The sequence below is a fragment of the Siphateles boraxobius genome, unplaced genomic scaffold (genome assembly GCF_051911475.1).
Source record: "Siphateles boraxobius isolate OS27281-9 unplaced genomic scaffold, OSU_SipBor_1 7, whole genome shotgun sequence".
NCBI classification, from domain to species: Eukaryota; Metazoa; Chordata; class Actinopteri; order Cypriniformes; family Leuciscidae; genus Siphateles; species Siphateles boraxobius.
Genome location: NW_027509197.1, coordinates 24,407,714 through 24,424,677, shown reverse-complemented (window position 1 = coordinate 24,424,677; position 16,964 = coordinate 24,407,714). Strand labels below are relative to the sequence as shown.

At 37.5% G+C, this 16,964-nt stretch overlaps 1 protein-coding gene and 2 long non-coding RNA genes across 13 annotated transcripts in view; 1 reads left to right on the top strand and 2 right to left on the bottom strand.

The window, feature by feature from the left end:
* dachd (dachshund d) overlaps nucleotides 1–5,308 on the bottom strand; it is a 117,281-nt gene extending 111,973 nt beyond the window's left edge. For all 10 annotated transcript variants that reach the window (XM_077215603.1, XM_077215604.1, XM_077215606.1 and 7 more), the window contains exon 1: nucleotides 4,749–5,308. In XM_077215603.1, coding sequence (XP_077071718.1) covers nucleotides 4,749–5,308 — 560 coding nt within the window. The remainder of the gene's footprint in view (nucleotides 1–4,748) is intronic.
* Nucleotides 5,309–5,464: 156 nt separating this feature from the next.
* LOC143723339 (uncharacterized) lies at nucleotides 5,465–11,897 on the top strand. 2 transcript variants are annotated; one of them, XR_013197086.1, is made up of 4 exons: nucleotides 5,465–5,784; nucleotides 10,197–10,324; nucleotides 11,065–11,235; nucleotides 11,666–11,897. It is a non-coding gene; the product is annotated as an uncharacterized LOC143723339 (long non-coding RNA). The 2 variants fall into 2 exon arrangements; XR_013197085.1 differs by lacking the exon at nucleotides 5,465–5,784 and having other exon boundaries at nucleotides 9,725–10,324.
* Nucleotides 10,742–16,716, bottom strand: LOC143723341 (uncharacterized). Its single transcript, XR_013197089.1, has 2 exons — nucleotides 16,607–16,716; nucleotides 10,742–11,282 (listed from the first exon to the last, which is right to left on the bottom strand). It is a non-coding gene; the product is annotated as an uncharacterized LOC143723341 (long non-coding RNA).
* Nucleotides 16,717–16,964: the final 248 nt, after the last annotated feature.

Here is a 16,964-nt window from a genome sequence, read left to right as displayed (position 1 = left end):
TGAGCTAAGGCCCGGAATCGCTCTCCAATCAAGAAATCTCATCTGCTCCCTCTAACTTGTGTCAGTAGTGGTTAGCGTCCCTGCATGAGCGTCAGCGGTCTGCGAACTGCTTCCTAAATATGCTGTAATGCGTAAGGGATGGTGGCTAAAGACATGCCAGGGCTCCGAGTCAGAGAGCTCATAATGCATTGCTTTTTCCACCGGCAATCTGTCTCAGGTGTGACTGTGGTGGCTAGTGTCACGGTTCTGTCTCATTTCATACTTCTGGTGGTCAGAAAATAAGAAACCTGCAGATGATTTGACACACTTACACTTGTTTGTTTGATTTGAGCCTGATTGATGACTCACGCCATCACTCACGGTCAGCGCAACCTGGTCTAAAAATCATGAACGTCTGCTATCCGCGCAATTAATGTTGCATGTTTAACCAATACATTTTTTTAAAGGGATGGTTTTACTCATGTTTTTCCAAACCTGTATGAATTTCTTCAACAGAACACAAAAGGAGACTTTTTGAAAAATGTAAATGCCAAACAATTAAACTAAAAGGGATTCAATCAATGTTGTTTTGGACCCCATTGACTTTCATTGTATGAAAATATTCTTCAGAATATGTTCCGCAGGGGAAAAAAAAAAGATTTAGAACAATATGAGGGTGAGAAAATTTATAGATAAACTGATGACAGATTTTTGGGTGAACTATCCCTTTAATATGGAGGTCAAATGTCAAGAACAATTTTCTGTTATCGAAACTTCAAAGTGCGTGCAAATATGAGGGCTTGAATAGAGAATTGAATATTTTCCAAGAACTGTTTCAAATGAACCTCAATTGAATACAGAGGCATCAAGTTGCTTTTATCAGAGTCACGTTCATAACAACCTCTTCTGCTGTCTCGTCTCGCAATGACGACGGATGCCAAGAGCACAGTTAATTTGAACACACGTGGCTAATCCCATCAAGGAAAGCTCCAGTGACTCACGAGGATGGAAAAAATAAAAACCTGATTGTTTATCTGCTTCATTTTCAATCCATCAGCACTGATCGCGAGCGAGGAATATGGAATCAGGTGTATGATTTGTAAGAAAGTGCTACAATGAATCTGTGATTTTAACAAGCATTTTAACATGCACCCCCCCCCCCCCCCAACACACACACACACACACACACACATCCCCCCTCAACTCTTTCATCCTAATCAGCATCTGTCTCTCTGTTTTTTGAAGTTATTATCGCCTCAGCTCCCTCTTGGATGTGGTTGCTGGGTGACGGGTATCTTAGCACCCACTCTGACTGGGAATGATTTGAATTCGATCCAAAGATTTCCCATGAGTACCTGTAAACACATCCGTGCCTTGTCGAAAACAAATATATCAGAAGAGCACTGCAAAGAGAGCGAGAGAGGGAAAAAAAAGAGCGATAAAATCTGCCACTGTGTGTTAAGACGCACCCCTGAGTGCTAAACAAAATAATGACGCTCCGCTGTAAATATGCCAGTCTCTGTTGTACACAAACAAAAATATTTTGTCAAACGAGATGCTCCTGTGACTGAATTATAAAGGTAAAAATTTAACAAAAATATAATTTAAAACATAATTAAATGAACACAAACTTGAGGACATATTCTTTATTCATTTAAATTTAATTCAATAAAATATACATTCAGTAGTATCTATTTAACCTTCCATTGTTGACAACTGTCAATGAACCGCCTGGGCCAATACGCATCCTGACAAACCCTCCAACGTAACAGCTGTCTCAGCACTCACCTCCAGCCCAACCGCCCTGGTGTTTCAACAACCTTTCCTTAAGAGTTCAAATGTCGCCAGGCGGCAAGAACCGCACCGTCCCACGTGGACAAAATGGAAAGGAAAACAAGTAGCTGAAGTATTGCTTCTCACGAGGCAGACTCATAACTCCTATGAAAGCAGAGAGATTACAGCCCCGTATCTGTTCGGCGGCAGAAGGTGCTCATTAATCTGGGCCGAGGGTCCCCGGGAGAATGAGGAGGGGGGAGCCGGAGGAACACGTCCTCATGCGGAAGGGAGAACGGGGCGAGTCTGACTCCGCTTCATGGGGAATTCTTTTAACGTGAGCAGACAAAGATGTAAGGCCGCTGTTATCCCGAAGCAAAGAGGATTATTAGCACTTCTTCAGCACTCTGGAACCTGAGCGGCATGCTGGAATAGTGAGCTTGCTAGTGCTTAGGCCATTTTATTTAATTATCTCTAGTTATTTTTTTTATTTTTTTATTTGCAAGACAATTGAAATAGGATTGGAACACATTCCAGGGTGGACTCAAACCTGACCTCTTCTGCTGTCAGCATACACACAACACATTGCGCCACTCCTCTGTAAAGTTCTCCTCTACATACCAAAAAAACTTAATTCATATAGCGAAACACAACATTCTATCATAATCATCTAGACTGCTTTAGACAAACGAAATTATCCTTCTTTAAAATTCTAAATACTAGCAAGTAACAGCCCCCGAGTCACTTCCATGCAAGAGTTATGACTTAGCGTGCTGACCTTCCCCGTACACAGAATCAAAGCAGATGTAGATAGATTAAATCCACACTGTAAATAAGAGCCCGTGTGTTTGTGTTCCATCCGAGCAGATACCTTTGTCCATACAAATGATGTAATCCTCCAAATGGGAAGCAGACATGGAGGAGGTGATTGATTTCAGCATAACACCGGCAGTACCAGGTGCTTTCAGAGACAATTACAGGGCTCTCTATGCAGCAGTAATAGGCCAGCACTTTAGCGTCATTAAAGCAATGTGTAGCACTGCATTATCCTTTAACCCCATCACTGACCACTCTCTTTCCCAGCCCCGAAGTTCAAACCACACACTCCATCACCTCGGGTCCCTGGGACAGGGCCGCACGGATTGAAAACAAGCACAGGCCCAGAAGGAGCTCGTACAGACAGCATGGGAAAGACTGTGAGCAGACTGCTTCTTTAGCACCGCTGCTGGACGAACACACACCGCACTTGACATACAGCTACAGGGGAATATTTACATTGTGCATTTTTAGACAAACATATATAACTGCTTTAATTTAATTATTTACACAAATACAAAATAATGCAATGCATTTGGTGTTAATCTGCAGCTGTAATTATGACTAGCATTAAGTCCAATATATGTATGTGCATGACAAGAAAGAAAAAAATATATAATTATTATATATTATTGAATATTATAATTGTATATTTATTTTTAGCAAAATATGTGATGGTATAATAACATGCGATTTAACAAAAGAGTTTTTAAATCAGCACTCACACTGAATAAAAGTGGCACTTGTCCAAAACAGAAAATCATATTACGAGTGTGAGTGTTATATATATATATGTATATATATGTATATGTATATATATATATATATATATATATATATATATATATATTAATGTTATGTCTGTGAGAAATAATATTGTGTTAAAATAGTTTATATAAAAATCACTCTGGACATTCAGATCTAAAAAGATTGATATTAACATTATGTTCAATGTCGAACATGTGCCCGATCCACAATATATATATTTTTTATTATAAAGTGATTATCATAAAAAAAAGAAGAAGTTGTGATTTATTGTTCAGTTTTTGTAGCACTGAAATTCCTCATTAAACATTATCTGAAATTGTACAACACTTGGGCTCGATTTGCTGCATGCAAGGTGTTTTCATTTCAGATGAGCTGTCAACACCTTGACATTTTTAAATTAGCTTACTTTTTCTAGTAATTATTGGGCCCATTCACTTGATCACTAAAGGGTGACATTAAAGTTTCAGGGCGAATTATTCACCGATGTTACAAGCTGTAATTGTTTCCTGTGTGATTTTGTACCTTCAAGCACTGTATCACTCCTGCCATTAAGTATACAAGCACTTATTGACTATGATTTGATTTTTCCCCAGAGGAAGAAAAGAGTAGAAAGAAATGTCTGCCTATAAATATAACTACATGGGAGAGAGCATCTATTATAATAATTCTGACAAACATGCTCAGAAAACCAAATAATATTTTCCTCTTATGCTCAAGAGGAGCTCATTATTGCTTACAAAATGCATACATGCAGGGTGACTTTAAAACTTGAAATAAAAAAAATCACATTTGTAAGTATAAAAATATATAACAACAAGAAAAAAACTCTCATGTTCTGTACTTGTGCATGACTTCCACAAAGCATGTTTGAGCCAACTGTCATTTATGAATTATTCATTCTGGTAAATAGTTAAAGAAAAAAGAAACTGTTTTGCATGCACTGCAACACTACAATAAAATGTTTGCATTTATTTATATTACAAAAAGTTGTTTATAGTTACTTTATAGTATTCTAGAATTAGTTGCACATTTTTCTATATTTATATTATAATTATTTGAATGATATAACAACATGATGCGTTTCTTCAATGTTTTTTTTTTTTTTTGCAACACCTTCTTGAGATTAAAGTTATTGATGCCACAATGTAAGTGAACAACAGTACATAAAACTACAAAAAATAATAATACAAAGTTGTTTGTTGAACTTAAAACAATTGCAACTTTGCATCCGGCTATAAAATTATTTTAAGTTCTAATTGGAACATATTTTAAAGTGCAAAGACAAATATGTGAAAGTATTTGCAAATGTCCTGGACATGTTCCACATATTACTCTAACTGTAAGGTTCCCTTCACTTCTTGTCTAACTTGTCTATTGATTTGTAGCACTAACAGAGTCGCACTTGTTCTGACCTGGCATTAGTGCAGTCGTTGTAGAGGGTCTCGAAGTCTTTTCTGGAGATGAGTTTGCATCGGTTGACACCGGGCTGGATGGCCCCCAGTCCGCGCAGGATCCGGACCTGCTCCACGTTACACACCACCGGCGTGATCTCAAGCCGCTTGAGTTTGGTGTAGACGGTGTGCAGACCCCCGACCAGGTGTTTGAGAAACAGGTCAAACGCCTGGGGCAAGCAGATGAGCTCATGTCCGTCCACTGTGAAAGAGGCCACCTTGGCGCCCCTAAGCTCCACCATCCGACACTCATTATTTTGCGGGGTGTTTTCAACTGGGGACGGGGTCGAGTACACGGGCTTGCCGGCCAGCGAGATGCTGTTGGTGCTGAGCAGATCCGTGCGGAACAGATTCTGGGGCGCTGACTGTGAGGGAGACGCAGAAGTGGCCGAGGGCGAGGATGATGATGCTGCGGTCGCGGAGCATGATGATGATGATGCTGATGATGCTGACGAAGAAGTTGAGATCGGACACGGCTGGATCAGAGACGATTGGGGAATAAGAGCAGCCGGTACGGCCATGGTGTTTCTGCACCTATCAAATAAGTTCAGACGGGAAGGAGAGCCAGTATGCAAAAGTAGCGCAAAGAAGAAGAAATCCCACCCGAGTGCGCTCCGCCGACGCGCGAATGGATGTGGAGAGGTGCCGTGCTGAAATTAGGGCTCTGAGAAAGATTGAGAGAGAATGACAGGAAGAAAATGAGCAGAAAAGTGTGCCTCTGCTCTGTGGATGAGTTGTTGTTGTCACAAGGTACAGAGAGGGAGGAGCCACTATCAACCCTTTGAAACGGAGCACAATCTAATTCGACCCTAGTGGAACAGCGTTCGGAACGTTTCCAGCGTTTACTAACAACCGTCGTAAACTCGGATGAAACCTGCGCCTCTTCTAGGAATGTTCTCTGAAACTCAACTTTATACTCCGTGCTCCTCTGCTTCTTATGGTTCATTGTTTTACTTGAAGTTGTCATTATTTTTGAGTGAGAAAAGCAAATTTAAAGGTAAACATTATAATTACTTTCATTAATAATTTGGGAAATATTTATGGAAAATAGCCTAAAGAAAAAATAGCTTTTTATAAAATGATCTGTTAAACATTATAAATATGCGTGTTATTGATATTAATGACAGTTATTATCACTGTATGACAAATAATGAAAGAATAGATGCAGAAAGTACTGTGCATTTAACAGTATCACAACTTAAGGTGAGTTACTGGAGGGGAGAAAGGGGAGTTGTAACGCCATCAGTTTATCCAATTAGAAACGAGCTACAGGGGTGAAATTACTTCAAACATGAGCACCACCATTTAGGCTACTGTAAAGAGAAGAGAATTTACAGGACCAAAAAAAAGTATGTAAACTAAAGCATCACATCTGGATTAATTTGATATGCAGTCAGGTTAATGCATGTTACATGACAGAACTTGCAGCCCATCATCTGAAATAGCAGATTATCTTGTTATAATTTATATATGGTATGTCATCCACACAAGCCTTACATGTAAAAAACAAATTCTACAAAGATCATGTGTGAGCTAACAAGAGAGGCTGTAACACTTTCCAGGTAATTTCACTGAACCTACAAATGTGCATAAAAAGGTCAGTGTGTAGCCCACATAAAAATAACACGTTTTTTTAGATTATAGCTTGTGCTTTTCTATAGTTGTTTTCCAATTTGAATTTAAATTTTAAATATGTTTAAAAAAAAATTTAAATACATTTCCTATAGCATTTTGATATAAAATTGATATGTGTTACTGTACAAACCAGAACAGTTAATTTGTAATTTATGGGAATATTATGCGTCTTAAAATTTAATATGGGGGGGGGGGGGGGGGGGGTGTTACAGATGTTGAAACAAAAAGTGTTATAACACTCCCCTATACACTCTTGACATATTTCTAAAAATTAAAAGACCCCCAAAGTTTATAATAGCCTTCTGTTTTTTCTCACACGTCTCATTTTACAACTTCGGATAAGTATTTCTTCAAAAACCACGATTCATATAGAACTCTCCTAAACCAAGAGAAAACTATGAGGAAATTTACACTGTCAGAACCCTATCTATCCGAGTTAACTTAGAAGTTCAAGTTAGTCTGATTTGATCTGCTTTAAGATAAGCAGAATGCCATTTCAGAATTGTCATTCAGGCACAGAGGTAGCATGTAGTGTAAAAATCAATATCCGCTTAAAATTCATAGCCAGACAAAGTTGCCCTTTATGTTGCTAACCTTTGCTTAAATATGCATCATATTAAGATTTCATTAAAAACAATGAATGTCATGATAGTTTGCCAACAATTTTTCATGTTAGCATGGGGTTAACTGCAAATGATGGCCATAAAATTCTACACAAAGAACTGCTTGCAGACATTCGTTAAGAGAAGAATGATGATAAGACAAAAAGGCATCCACAAACGCCACAGGACCTCTATGATGTCTCCGATTCAGAGTCTCTTAACAAGCTGGGTGGGCCTGATGAATCAAACTCCCATTAGAACAACAGTCTTTCAATAGACAAACAGCAGGATGCACAATGCAGAGAAAGTTGTTCAATGCATTCTAACCATCAAATGTTCAATTAAGTTTTATTGGGTAAATTAACAATGTCTGCAATCTTTATGTATTGGGTAAATGCAAGCATCCCGGCAAGAATTCTCAATCTCGTGCTTTAGAAGAAGCTATGTTCAGTCTACAATCAGCCAGGACTGAGAGGAATGCTACATGATAATGTCCACCTGAGAGAAGTACAAGCCAACAATAATCAAGAGGTTACATACAACAAAGAACAGCTTGAAACAGCTGAGAACGAAATGTTAAACTGTTTAATTAACTCCACTTTAAGGTCAACAGTATAGAAATAGCATGTCCACCTCAATTAGACAGTCATACTTAATCTATTCTCTCACTTAAAACACAATAAAGTCCCATTAGTTAATGTTAGCATTAACTAAAAACGAGCAATACATTTGTTACAGTATATATATATATATATATATATATATATATATATATATATATATATATATATATATATATATATATATATATATATATATATATATACAGGTCCTTCTCAAAAAATTAGCATATTGTGATAAAGTTCATTATTTTCCATAATGTAATGATACAAATTAAACTTTCATATATTTTAGATTCATTGCACACCAACTGAAATATTTCAGGTCTTTTATTGTTTTAATACTGATGATTTTGGCATACAGCTCATGAAAACCCAAAATTCCTATCTCAAAAAATTAGCATATTTCATCCGACCAATAAAAGAAGTGTTTTTAATACAAAAAAAAAAGTCAACCTTCAAATAATTATGTTCAGTTATGCACTCAATACTTGGTCGGGAATCCTTTTGCAGAAATGACTGCTTCAATGCGGCGTGGCATGGAGGCAATCAGCCTGTGGCACTGCTGAGGTGTTATGGAGGCCCAGGATGCTTCGATAGCGGCCATAAGCTCATCCAGAGTGTTGGGTCTTGCGTCTCTCAACTTTCTCTTCACAATATCCCACAGATTCTCTATGGGGTTCAGGTCAGGAGAGTTGGCAGGCCAATTGAGCACAGTAATACCATGGTCAGTAAACCATTTACCAGTGGTTTTGGCACTGTGAGCAGGTGCCAGGTCGTGCTGAAAAATGAAATATTCATCTCCATAAAGCTTTTCAGCAGATGGAAGCATGAAGTGCTCCAAAATCTCCTGATAGCTAGCTGCATTGACCCTGCCCTTGATAAAACACAGTGGACCAACACCAGCAGTTGACATGGCACCCCAGACCATCACTGACTGTGGGTACTTGACACTGGACTTCAGGCATTTTGGCATTTCCTTCTCCCCAGTCTTCCTCCAGACTCTGGCACCTTGATTTCCGAATGACATGCAAAACTGAGCAACAGTCCAGTGCTGCTTCTCTGTAGCCCAGGTCAGGCGCTTCTGCCGCTGTTTCTGGTTCAAAAGTGGCTTGACCTGGGGAATGCGGCACCTGTAGCCCATTTCCTGCACACGCCTGTGCACTGTGGCTCTGGATGTTTCTACTCCTGACTCAGTCCACTGCTTCCGCAGGTCCCCCAAGGTCTGGAATCGGTCCTTCTCCACAATCTTCCTCAGGGTCCGGTCACCTCTTCTCGTTGTGCAGTGTTTTTTGCCACACTTTTTCCTTCCCACAGACTTCCCACTGAGGTGCCTTGATACAGCACTCTGGGAACAGCCTATTTGTTCAGAAATTTCTTTCTGTCTTACCCTCTTGCTTGAGGGTGTCAATGATGGCCTTCTGGACAGCAGTCAGGTCGGCAGTCTTACCCATGATTGCGGTTTTGAGTAATGAAACAGGCTGGGAGTTTTTAAAAGCCTCAAGAATCTTTTGTAGGTGTTTAGAGTTAATTAGTTGATTCAGATGATTAGGTTAATAGCTTGTTTAGAGACCCTTTTCATGATATGCTAATTTTTTGAGACAGGAATTTTGGGTTTTCATGAGCTGTATGCCTAAATCATCAGTATTAAAACAATAAAAGACCTGATATTTCAGTTGGTGTGCAATGAATCTAAAATGTATGAAAGTTTAATTTTTATCATTACATTATGGAAAATAATGAACTTTATCACAATATGCTAATTTTTTGAGAAGGACCTGTATATATATATATATATATTAACCTTTCTTAAGTTGATCAAAAATACAATTGTTCATTATTTGTTCATGTTAGTTCAGGTCCTTTAAATCATATTAACAGATAACAACTTTTGATTGTAATAATGTATTAGTAAATGTTGAAATTAATAAAAACTTTAGAAGCATGTAACTAATGGTAAAAAATTAAATGTTATACGTGTGTGTGTATATATATATATATATTTATTTATTTTAATTTTTTTAGGTCGTTTCATATTAAATATTAAACATATATTTATCTATTTAACCATCAAAAGCCCTTACTGATTCAAGATGTTCCTTCCATAAGGGAAAAGTGTAATTACAGAATACCAATGCGTTAACAACATTGGCATTTACACTGTTAGTGCTTGAAAAGGATCCATCAGGAAGGCGAATGGATGTCATAAATGCTACCATAAATGCTACCACAAATTAAAACAATCTGACTGTTTGATCGGATTGGATAAAATGCTCAATTATCTTCTGAAGGAGTATAAATGGTGTTCTTTGTTTCTATACTTTTTTTGAAAATGACATTTAAATGGTTTCCAAATAGAGCTTGAAGTTAGTCAACGAGATGTATGTGTTTCTTCCATGTGTTTATATGATATCAGAGGCCCATGATGACTGCTGGGGGATGACATGACATCGCTAATGAGGAAAGGCCCATCGCAAGACCACACGCACAAGGGTTTGATGGCGTTGCAGTGCTGATGACTAACTCCACTTTGTTTATGGTATTTGTTACAGGGAACACAAAGCAAACATCAGACATACATGAACCATCAAACAAGCTGACAACAGTACATCTACTTTCTTTCCTAATCCTCAGCACTCCGGCTACAAGACTAACGAATCGAGAGGCATCTGGGAATAAAGTGGGTGCACAGAGTTTCCCTCCATCTTTATGAATCACCATAAAGCTAATGTACCAGTGTTTAAAAGTAGAACTATGATATGACTTGCGTATGATCAATGGCACTGTATATTGTTTGATATAATAATTTATTCAGCCTATAAGGCTTTGATAAAACAATGTTGAAAAGCAATTTAAATTAAATTCATTTAAATGTCAATTCTCATGGTTAGGATTTTTCTATAATTGGCTATTTAATTAAAATAATTTTCACAGTCATTAATACAGCTCGCAACTTGTAGTGCTCTGACATGTTTTAATTACATGGTATTAACAAAATTGATATGCTTTAGAAAGCATGGTGAATAAGAAATAATTACACCAATCATACATCATCCCCCTTATGGACATTAAGAGTATTTCAACATAATTGATGAACTTTGAAAAGGGAGATAAATAACTTTAATTGCATAAAATGGGCGTACCTGGTACAAATGGAAACAGCCGTCATCACATTGCAACATATTGGCAGATTCCACTAAATGCAAATCTGCTCACTGACTCATCTGATGAATAAACATGACTTTAATGCAGTAAATATTTGGGTACATCTGAAAGTGTGGTACGTCTGTCTTCTGACTCACGTTCATTACTCACATTGTTCTGTTTTTGGGGGGAGGATGCAGCTTAAAATGCTGCTCAGACAAACAGAGTGCAGAGTGAGACAAATACTTATTGATTTTGAATATTTGTCTCCTCAAGGTCGCATGCCATTGACCCCATCCATCCAGAGACGCCCCCCGCCACACACACACACACCCACACACACACACACACACACACACACCATGGCAGAGGGCAGATGACAGAGTGGTCACAGTCAGCTCTACCATCAGCTAAAAGTGTCGACCCTCAACGTCACCCACCTTCTGGGTCAGTGAGAGAGATGCGGGGATTGGAGAGATTCTGCATTGATAAACCTGTAAAACAGAAATGACAAGTAAAAAAAAAAAAAAAAAAATATATATATATATATATATATATAATATATATATATTGGTCTATCTGAAATAGAAAAGCTGCCTTTCTTTAAAGAAATGACGTGTTATGTAGGTACACAAAGAACAGGGTTAACACACAGAGACGCCCAATTATAGCCCCCTCATTTAGTAGACGTCTAAAGGAAAACTTTATGACAGGCAGTTTGGGACTGTCATTAAATTAGATGTTGTGAGAATGATAGCACACTTTCTTTGCTTAATGAGAATGAGTTTCTCCCCAGACTGGAATTTACTGAGTTCACTGCCGTCAGAAGATTTCACAAAGCGAAACTATGGCCCTCTTTGTTGTGTTCACATTACAGATGAGATCGGAAAAGTAACCAGTGACCAAATGTGCTCTAATAAAACTACAGATCTTCTAGCCGGCTCATTTCCATAAAGCATTTCCTGTGCAAATCAGGTATGACCTTCAGAGACATAATCAAAGTAAATATTTTTAGTCGCTGATTGGGATGTTGCATGTCAATACAAATTGTGAAGGGACCTCGTAACGGAATGTAGATTTTATTGTTTACAGAATGTATGGAATCTGAAATGATAAAAGTCTGTATAGCTGCATCTGAATTAAGTTCCTGTAAGGAGTTTATATAAATACTCAATAAAATAGTAGTCTCAAAGTTAATGGTTAACACAGGTTATTAATTAAATAGATTTTTTATTTTTTACTTGTAAGATTCACACAGTTAATCCATTTAATTTCAAGTGAGTCTCATTTATCAGTAAAAGATGAATAAAACCCCTCTTAACAGAAATATACTTTATTAATAAAAAAGATTTAACAAATGTCAGTTGCACTCTTTGTTCTGTGGAATTTATCTATCAAAGCTTCAAATAACTTCTTTTGAACAAACATTAAAAGAAATGGACGCTTTTTAATGACAATGTGAAAACAGTTGTGTACAATGCTGCTCTTTTGGACTTTCTATGCACCAAAGAATCCTAAAAATTATGGCACACAACTGTTTTCAACATTGATAACAATAATAAATGTTTCTTGAGCAACAAATCAGCATATTAGAATGATTTCTGAAGGATTATGTGAGACTGAAGACTGGAGTAATGATGCTGAAAATTCAGCTTTGCCAACACAGGAATAAATTGCATTTTTAAATATATTCAATTCGAAATCAGTTTTTTTTTAAATTGTAAAAAAATATTACTGTTATACACACACACAAACATATATATATATATATATATATATATAGAGAGAGAGAGAGAGAGAGAGAGAGAGAGAAAGCTTCCTAGCATAAACTTGGAACGCAGCGGTTCATTATGTGCATTATAGAGATATGCTGTCATGAAATAATTATCAGATGACAAGCTGTTCTGATGCTCATATCCATTTGTGCGGTTGTTATGATGATGCCATCCATCTCTCTCTCTCTCTCTCTCTCTCTCTCTCTCTCTCTCTCTCTCTCTCTCTCTCTCTCTCTCTCTCTCTCTCTCTCTCTCTCTCTCTCTCTCTATATATATATATATATATATATATATCTGCAGATCTCAGGATTCACTTGGAAAGATGCCAGCCGAGTGTCTTGTGAGCTGAGCTGGCAAAACATCCAACCGTATGTAAAATACTGCCCCTCTGGTGATATCAGTCTTTAAAAGAGAGCTAATTTCATTTTTTCAAAAGAAGCCGCTTGATAGCCGCACAATTACTCTGCGGTGCCCCGTACCCTGTTTAAAGCCGCACAGACTTTTATATCAGGCAAGAGATTTGTGGATATCTAAATTGGAAGGTAAACCTGTATAAACAGTAGTAATTACCGTGCCATTCACAGGGCCTGTTGTGCTCGTTCGGCAACAGCCACAGTGATTAAAATGAATCTCCATCGACTTCTCCATTAAATTGCTGGCAGTGGCGATCCTTTGACCTTTCCCATTGATTGAACATAACAATCACAATTCAATTGTAATGCAAAGAGAACATTTGTTATAATGTACATGAGATGCATGAGCCATTTCCTTGAGGGTTGAGGTAATCAATGAAGTGACTTCAAAAGGAACCCGCACAAAGACTCATTCTAGTCAGAATCGGCGGTACATATCGAACCCAACGTTCAGCCATCGGTTGCATTACTCAATACATTTGCATCCTATAAAGAAACATATTGTGCATCCAAAACCCTTGGTGTCATTTTATGCTCGTTACAATAGCCCAAATACTGATCGGTATGGTCCATTTGTTTTGATCTGTTAGAATGCTAAGCCTTCCCAGCATTCACTGCATGTGGCACAGAGGTCTAAGGAAATGATTACAGCTGACATTTGCCTGAATTTTTTTCTACAATGTTCTCTGCACATCCACTGATTGGAAACATCTGTATGTGACACCGATGTGATGCGAACAACACGTCTGGTTATGAAACACTTTTAAACTTGTGATTACTTGTACGTAACTCTACTCCCTCCCTCTGACCAGGAAGGATAAACTCTGCGAAATACCCGGCTTCTAATCAGCATTTAATTCTGATTTTAAGAGCAGTGCTAGATCATGCATTTCAAAAACGAAGAGTATGTGAATAATGTCCTTAAGGGAATCTGCCGAATTGAGAGATTATAGTTTACACGCACATTAAACAGATTAAACCAGTCAGATCTCAAAAGGCAGTTTATCTAATGGAGAAAATGTAGTATGCTAATTGGGTAAAGTCTGGTGCTGAAATTACACACAAGTTCTTCTCACTGTGTGTAGATTTAAGGGTAAAGTTTGATTAAAATCGCAAGGCTAATCAGGGAAATAAGCTGCAAAACATTCCCTGAACGAAAGCGTGCTCGCCACACAAAAAAGTAATTGTCTCGAAAAAGTTCTGCGATGACAGATTCAATTCCATTTAGTAAATGTTTAATAAATGTTATACAAACACGGCCGCCTATCGCACTGTATTCAGAAAACAAAGGGAAACTTTAATTGCTTTAATCATCCCGAGCTTTGACGTTGTTATTGGCTTTAAAAATAGCAGTTAACAGTAACGGTCTTGTAAAGGAAATTGAACCACATTTGCGAAATGATCCCCAATTAAGATATGGCCATCCAGACCAGCAAAGTTGAACTGGGGTGTTGTGTCTAAGAAAAGCAGTCGATGCCATACAAAGCTATTTAATTAGCTGAAATGCCCAAAGAAAACAGCCAGCCTTATATGTATCACTTTAATCAAACTTAAAGTGATTGCATCCCTTTTGAAGATTCCAGAGCACGGATATGTTCATTAACAGATATGTGGACAGAATGAGGTAGTTGTTTCTCACAGAAATGACACTTAAACGTCACAAAGCTCACCGCACTGCAAAGCAAAACAGAAGCGTGCATTTCAGTTTCGTGTCTTAAGTGTTCACTAAAGTGTTTCAGCATAGTCGCAGTGCTAATCTGCACTAAAGGGAAATAATGCGTTTCCTGCCTTATTTACCATGCTTGCTTAACAACTGCTGTACAATTAGAATTGTTAATAGATTGAGAAAAACAAAAGGACTTTGAAGGTGGGAAAGTGCTGACATTATTTCACAGGGGAAAAGCACCCCTGAGAAAAAAAAAGGTCTGCAATAAATGTAGTTTCCTGCACTGTTCTTCAATGAAACACCGCTCCCTCTCATTAGAAATGCCATAGAAGACATAAATCAAGGACAGTAAAAATTTCACTGCCTCCGCGATAAATTACGCACTTTGCGCATCGGACAGCAACTGTGTAAACATTGTAATTTCGCTTGATTCTCGTTAAATGTATGCAGACTTTTACAATCCATAAACAGATCCGGAATAAAAGTTAATAAATGTCAAAATTTGCATTCTGGAAAAAAAAGAGCATCTTGCTGCATTTTTGCAAATATCAATCTATGAACCTTTCAACATTTTGTCAGACAAAATGCTAATTGTACCTTTAGGAATTTGGGACACAGTGACAAGAAATGAGATGCCCTGTCCTTTTAGATGTGGAAATCAACTGGGGTAGCATAGAGAAACCCTCGCCAAGGCAAAGCAAACACCGCCAGACACGTTTTCTATGTGGAATTATCAGTGCATAATGATACATCTATCTTAGATAAAAACTGCTTGATTAATTCATGAATTCACAATACTGTAGATAGTCAAACTTTGCACAACATAAGTACTGTAAACACATCAGATCTGTATTAATAGCCTACATGACCATCTTTATAAAATGATAGACTATATATAGTTTATTTCATAAATTAAGTTGTTTTGGACATTTAAGAGACTATCTGGTGAAACTGAGAACGGATTGGTTTGTTTCATCATGTCAAATTTTCAGCACGCTCAGGTTTCTTCTTCATCTGTTGTCCCATCATTCCAACACTGAGGCTAATTTAACAAGGGAGAATTAAGAGTGTAAAAAGTGCTTACACAAAGGTTTCCACGTTATTTGCTTAGAATTGATTTGAACACTTAAACAGAATCCTAACTAAGGGCTTATGTGGGCAGGCCATCTGCATTTCACCGTAAACACATGCACATACATATTGGTTTAAGGATATCTATCGGAAATGCCAGCTGAAGCTAGCAATGTGTTTCCAAACAAAGCATAATTTGTTTATTTTTACCCAACAAACATGTTCTACAGCGTCCTTATGAGCGATTAGCAATGTTGTTCTTCAAAGGTCCTTAAGAAGAGTTTAATGCAGTTCTTGCCCGTCCTCCCATTAATCCAAGCTTAGTTAAGAGTCTGCCATCTGGATGTGTGTTCCTAGCGATAAATATGATTTAGAGTTGATTCAGACATGTTCCCCACACTGTGTGTGTGTGTGTGTGTGTGTGTGTGTGTGTGTGTGTGTGTGTGTGTGTGTGTGTGTGTGTGTGTGTGTGTGTGTGTGTGTGTGTGTGTGTGTGTGTGTGTGTGTGTGTGTGTGTGTGTGTGTGTGAGTGTGGATTTCAGAATGCCACAAACAAATGTGGAGAAGAGAGCAAATTAATATCTCTCGTTTCAGAGCTTCATAACAAAGCCCCACCCTTAATTACAGCCTGTAATCATTTTGCAAAACATACATATCAAGGAATTCAATTATACCATCATAGAGCCCTTACACAAATAAACTGATCTTACAAATATAAAATATCTCCTGATGCTTGTTTAGATGATTCAAGGTGTTCATGCAGGTCATTCTGAAACAACACTAGTTGCTTACTTGTTTAAACTATACTGGGATCAAGTTATTTGAGTAATCAACATTATTTTGTGAAATTGTAACTGCATGTGTGAATATCAGATAATGCTGGATCTAATTACCTTCCTTTTGAGCTTCAAATGTTGTTCAGCTGTGCCAAGCAACAGTGACCTCTACAGGGATTGAAGATGGAAAACTCAGATACACTTTTGACTTCCTGCAGTAACCTCCTCAAAGGGAAAAACAGAGGACAGGATCATTAAAAAGCTATTAAAATACTAAAAGTTATAAAAAAAATACAAAGTAAATGTTAATCAAAAACAGTACAGTATACACAAAAAGTAAAAGACACGATGTAAAGGCTAAAACCAATAAAAATAATATTAAAAGCCTCCTCTTACCCATTTATGTGGCATACCTACAGTATAATTTAATGTATAATAATTTATTCTGTAATAATTTAAGGTAATTTCCAAAATA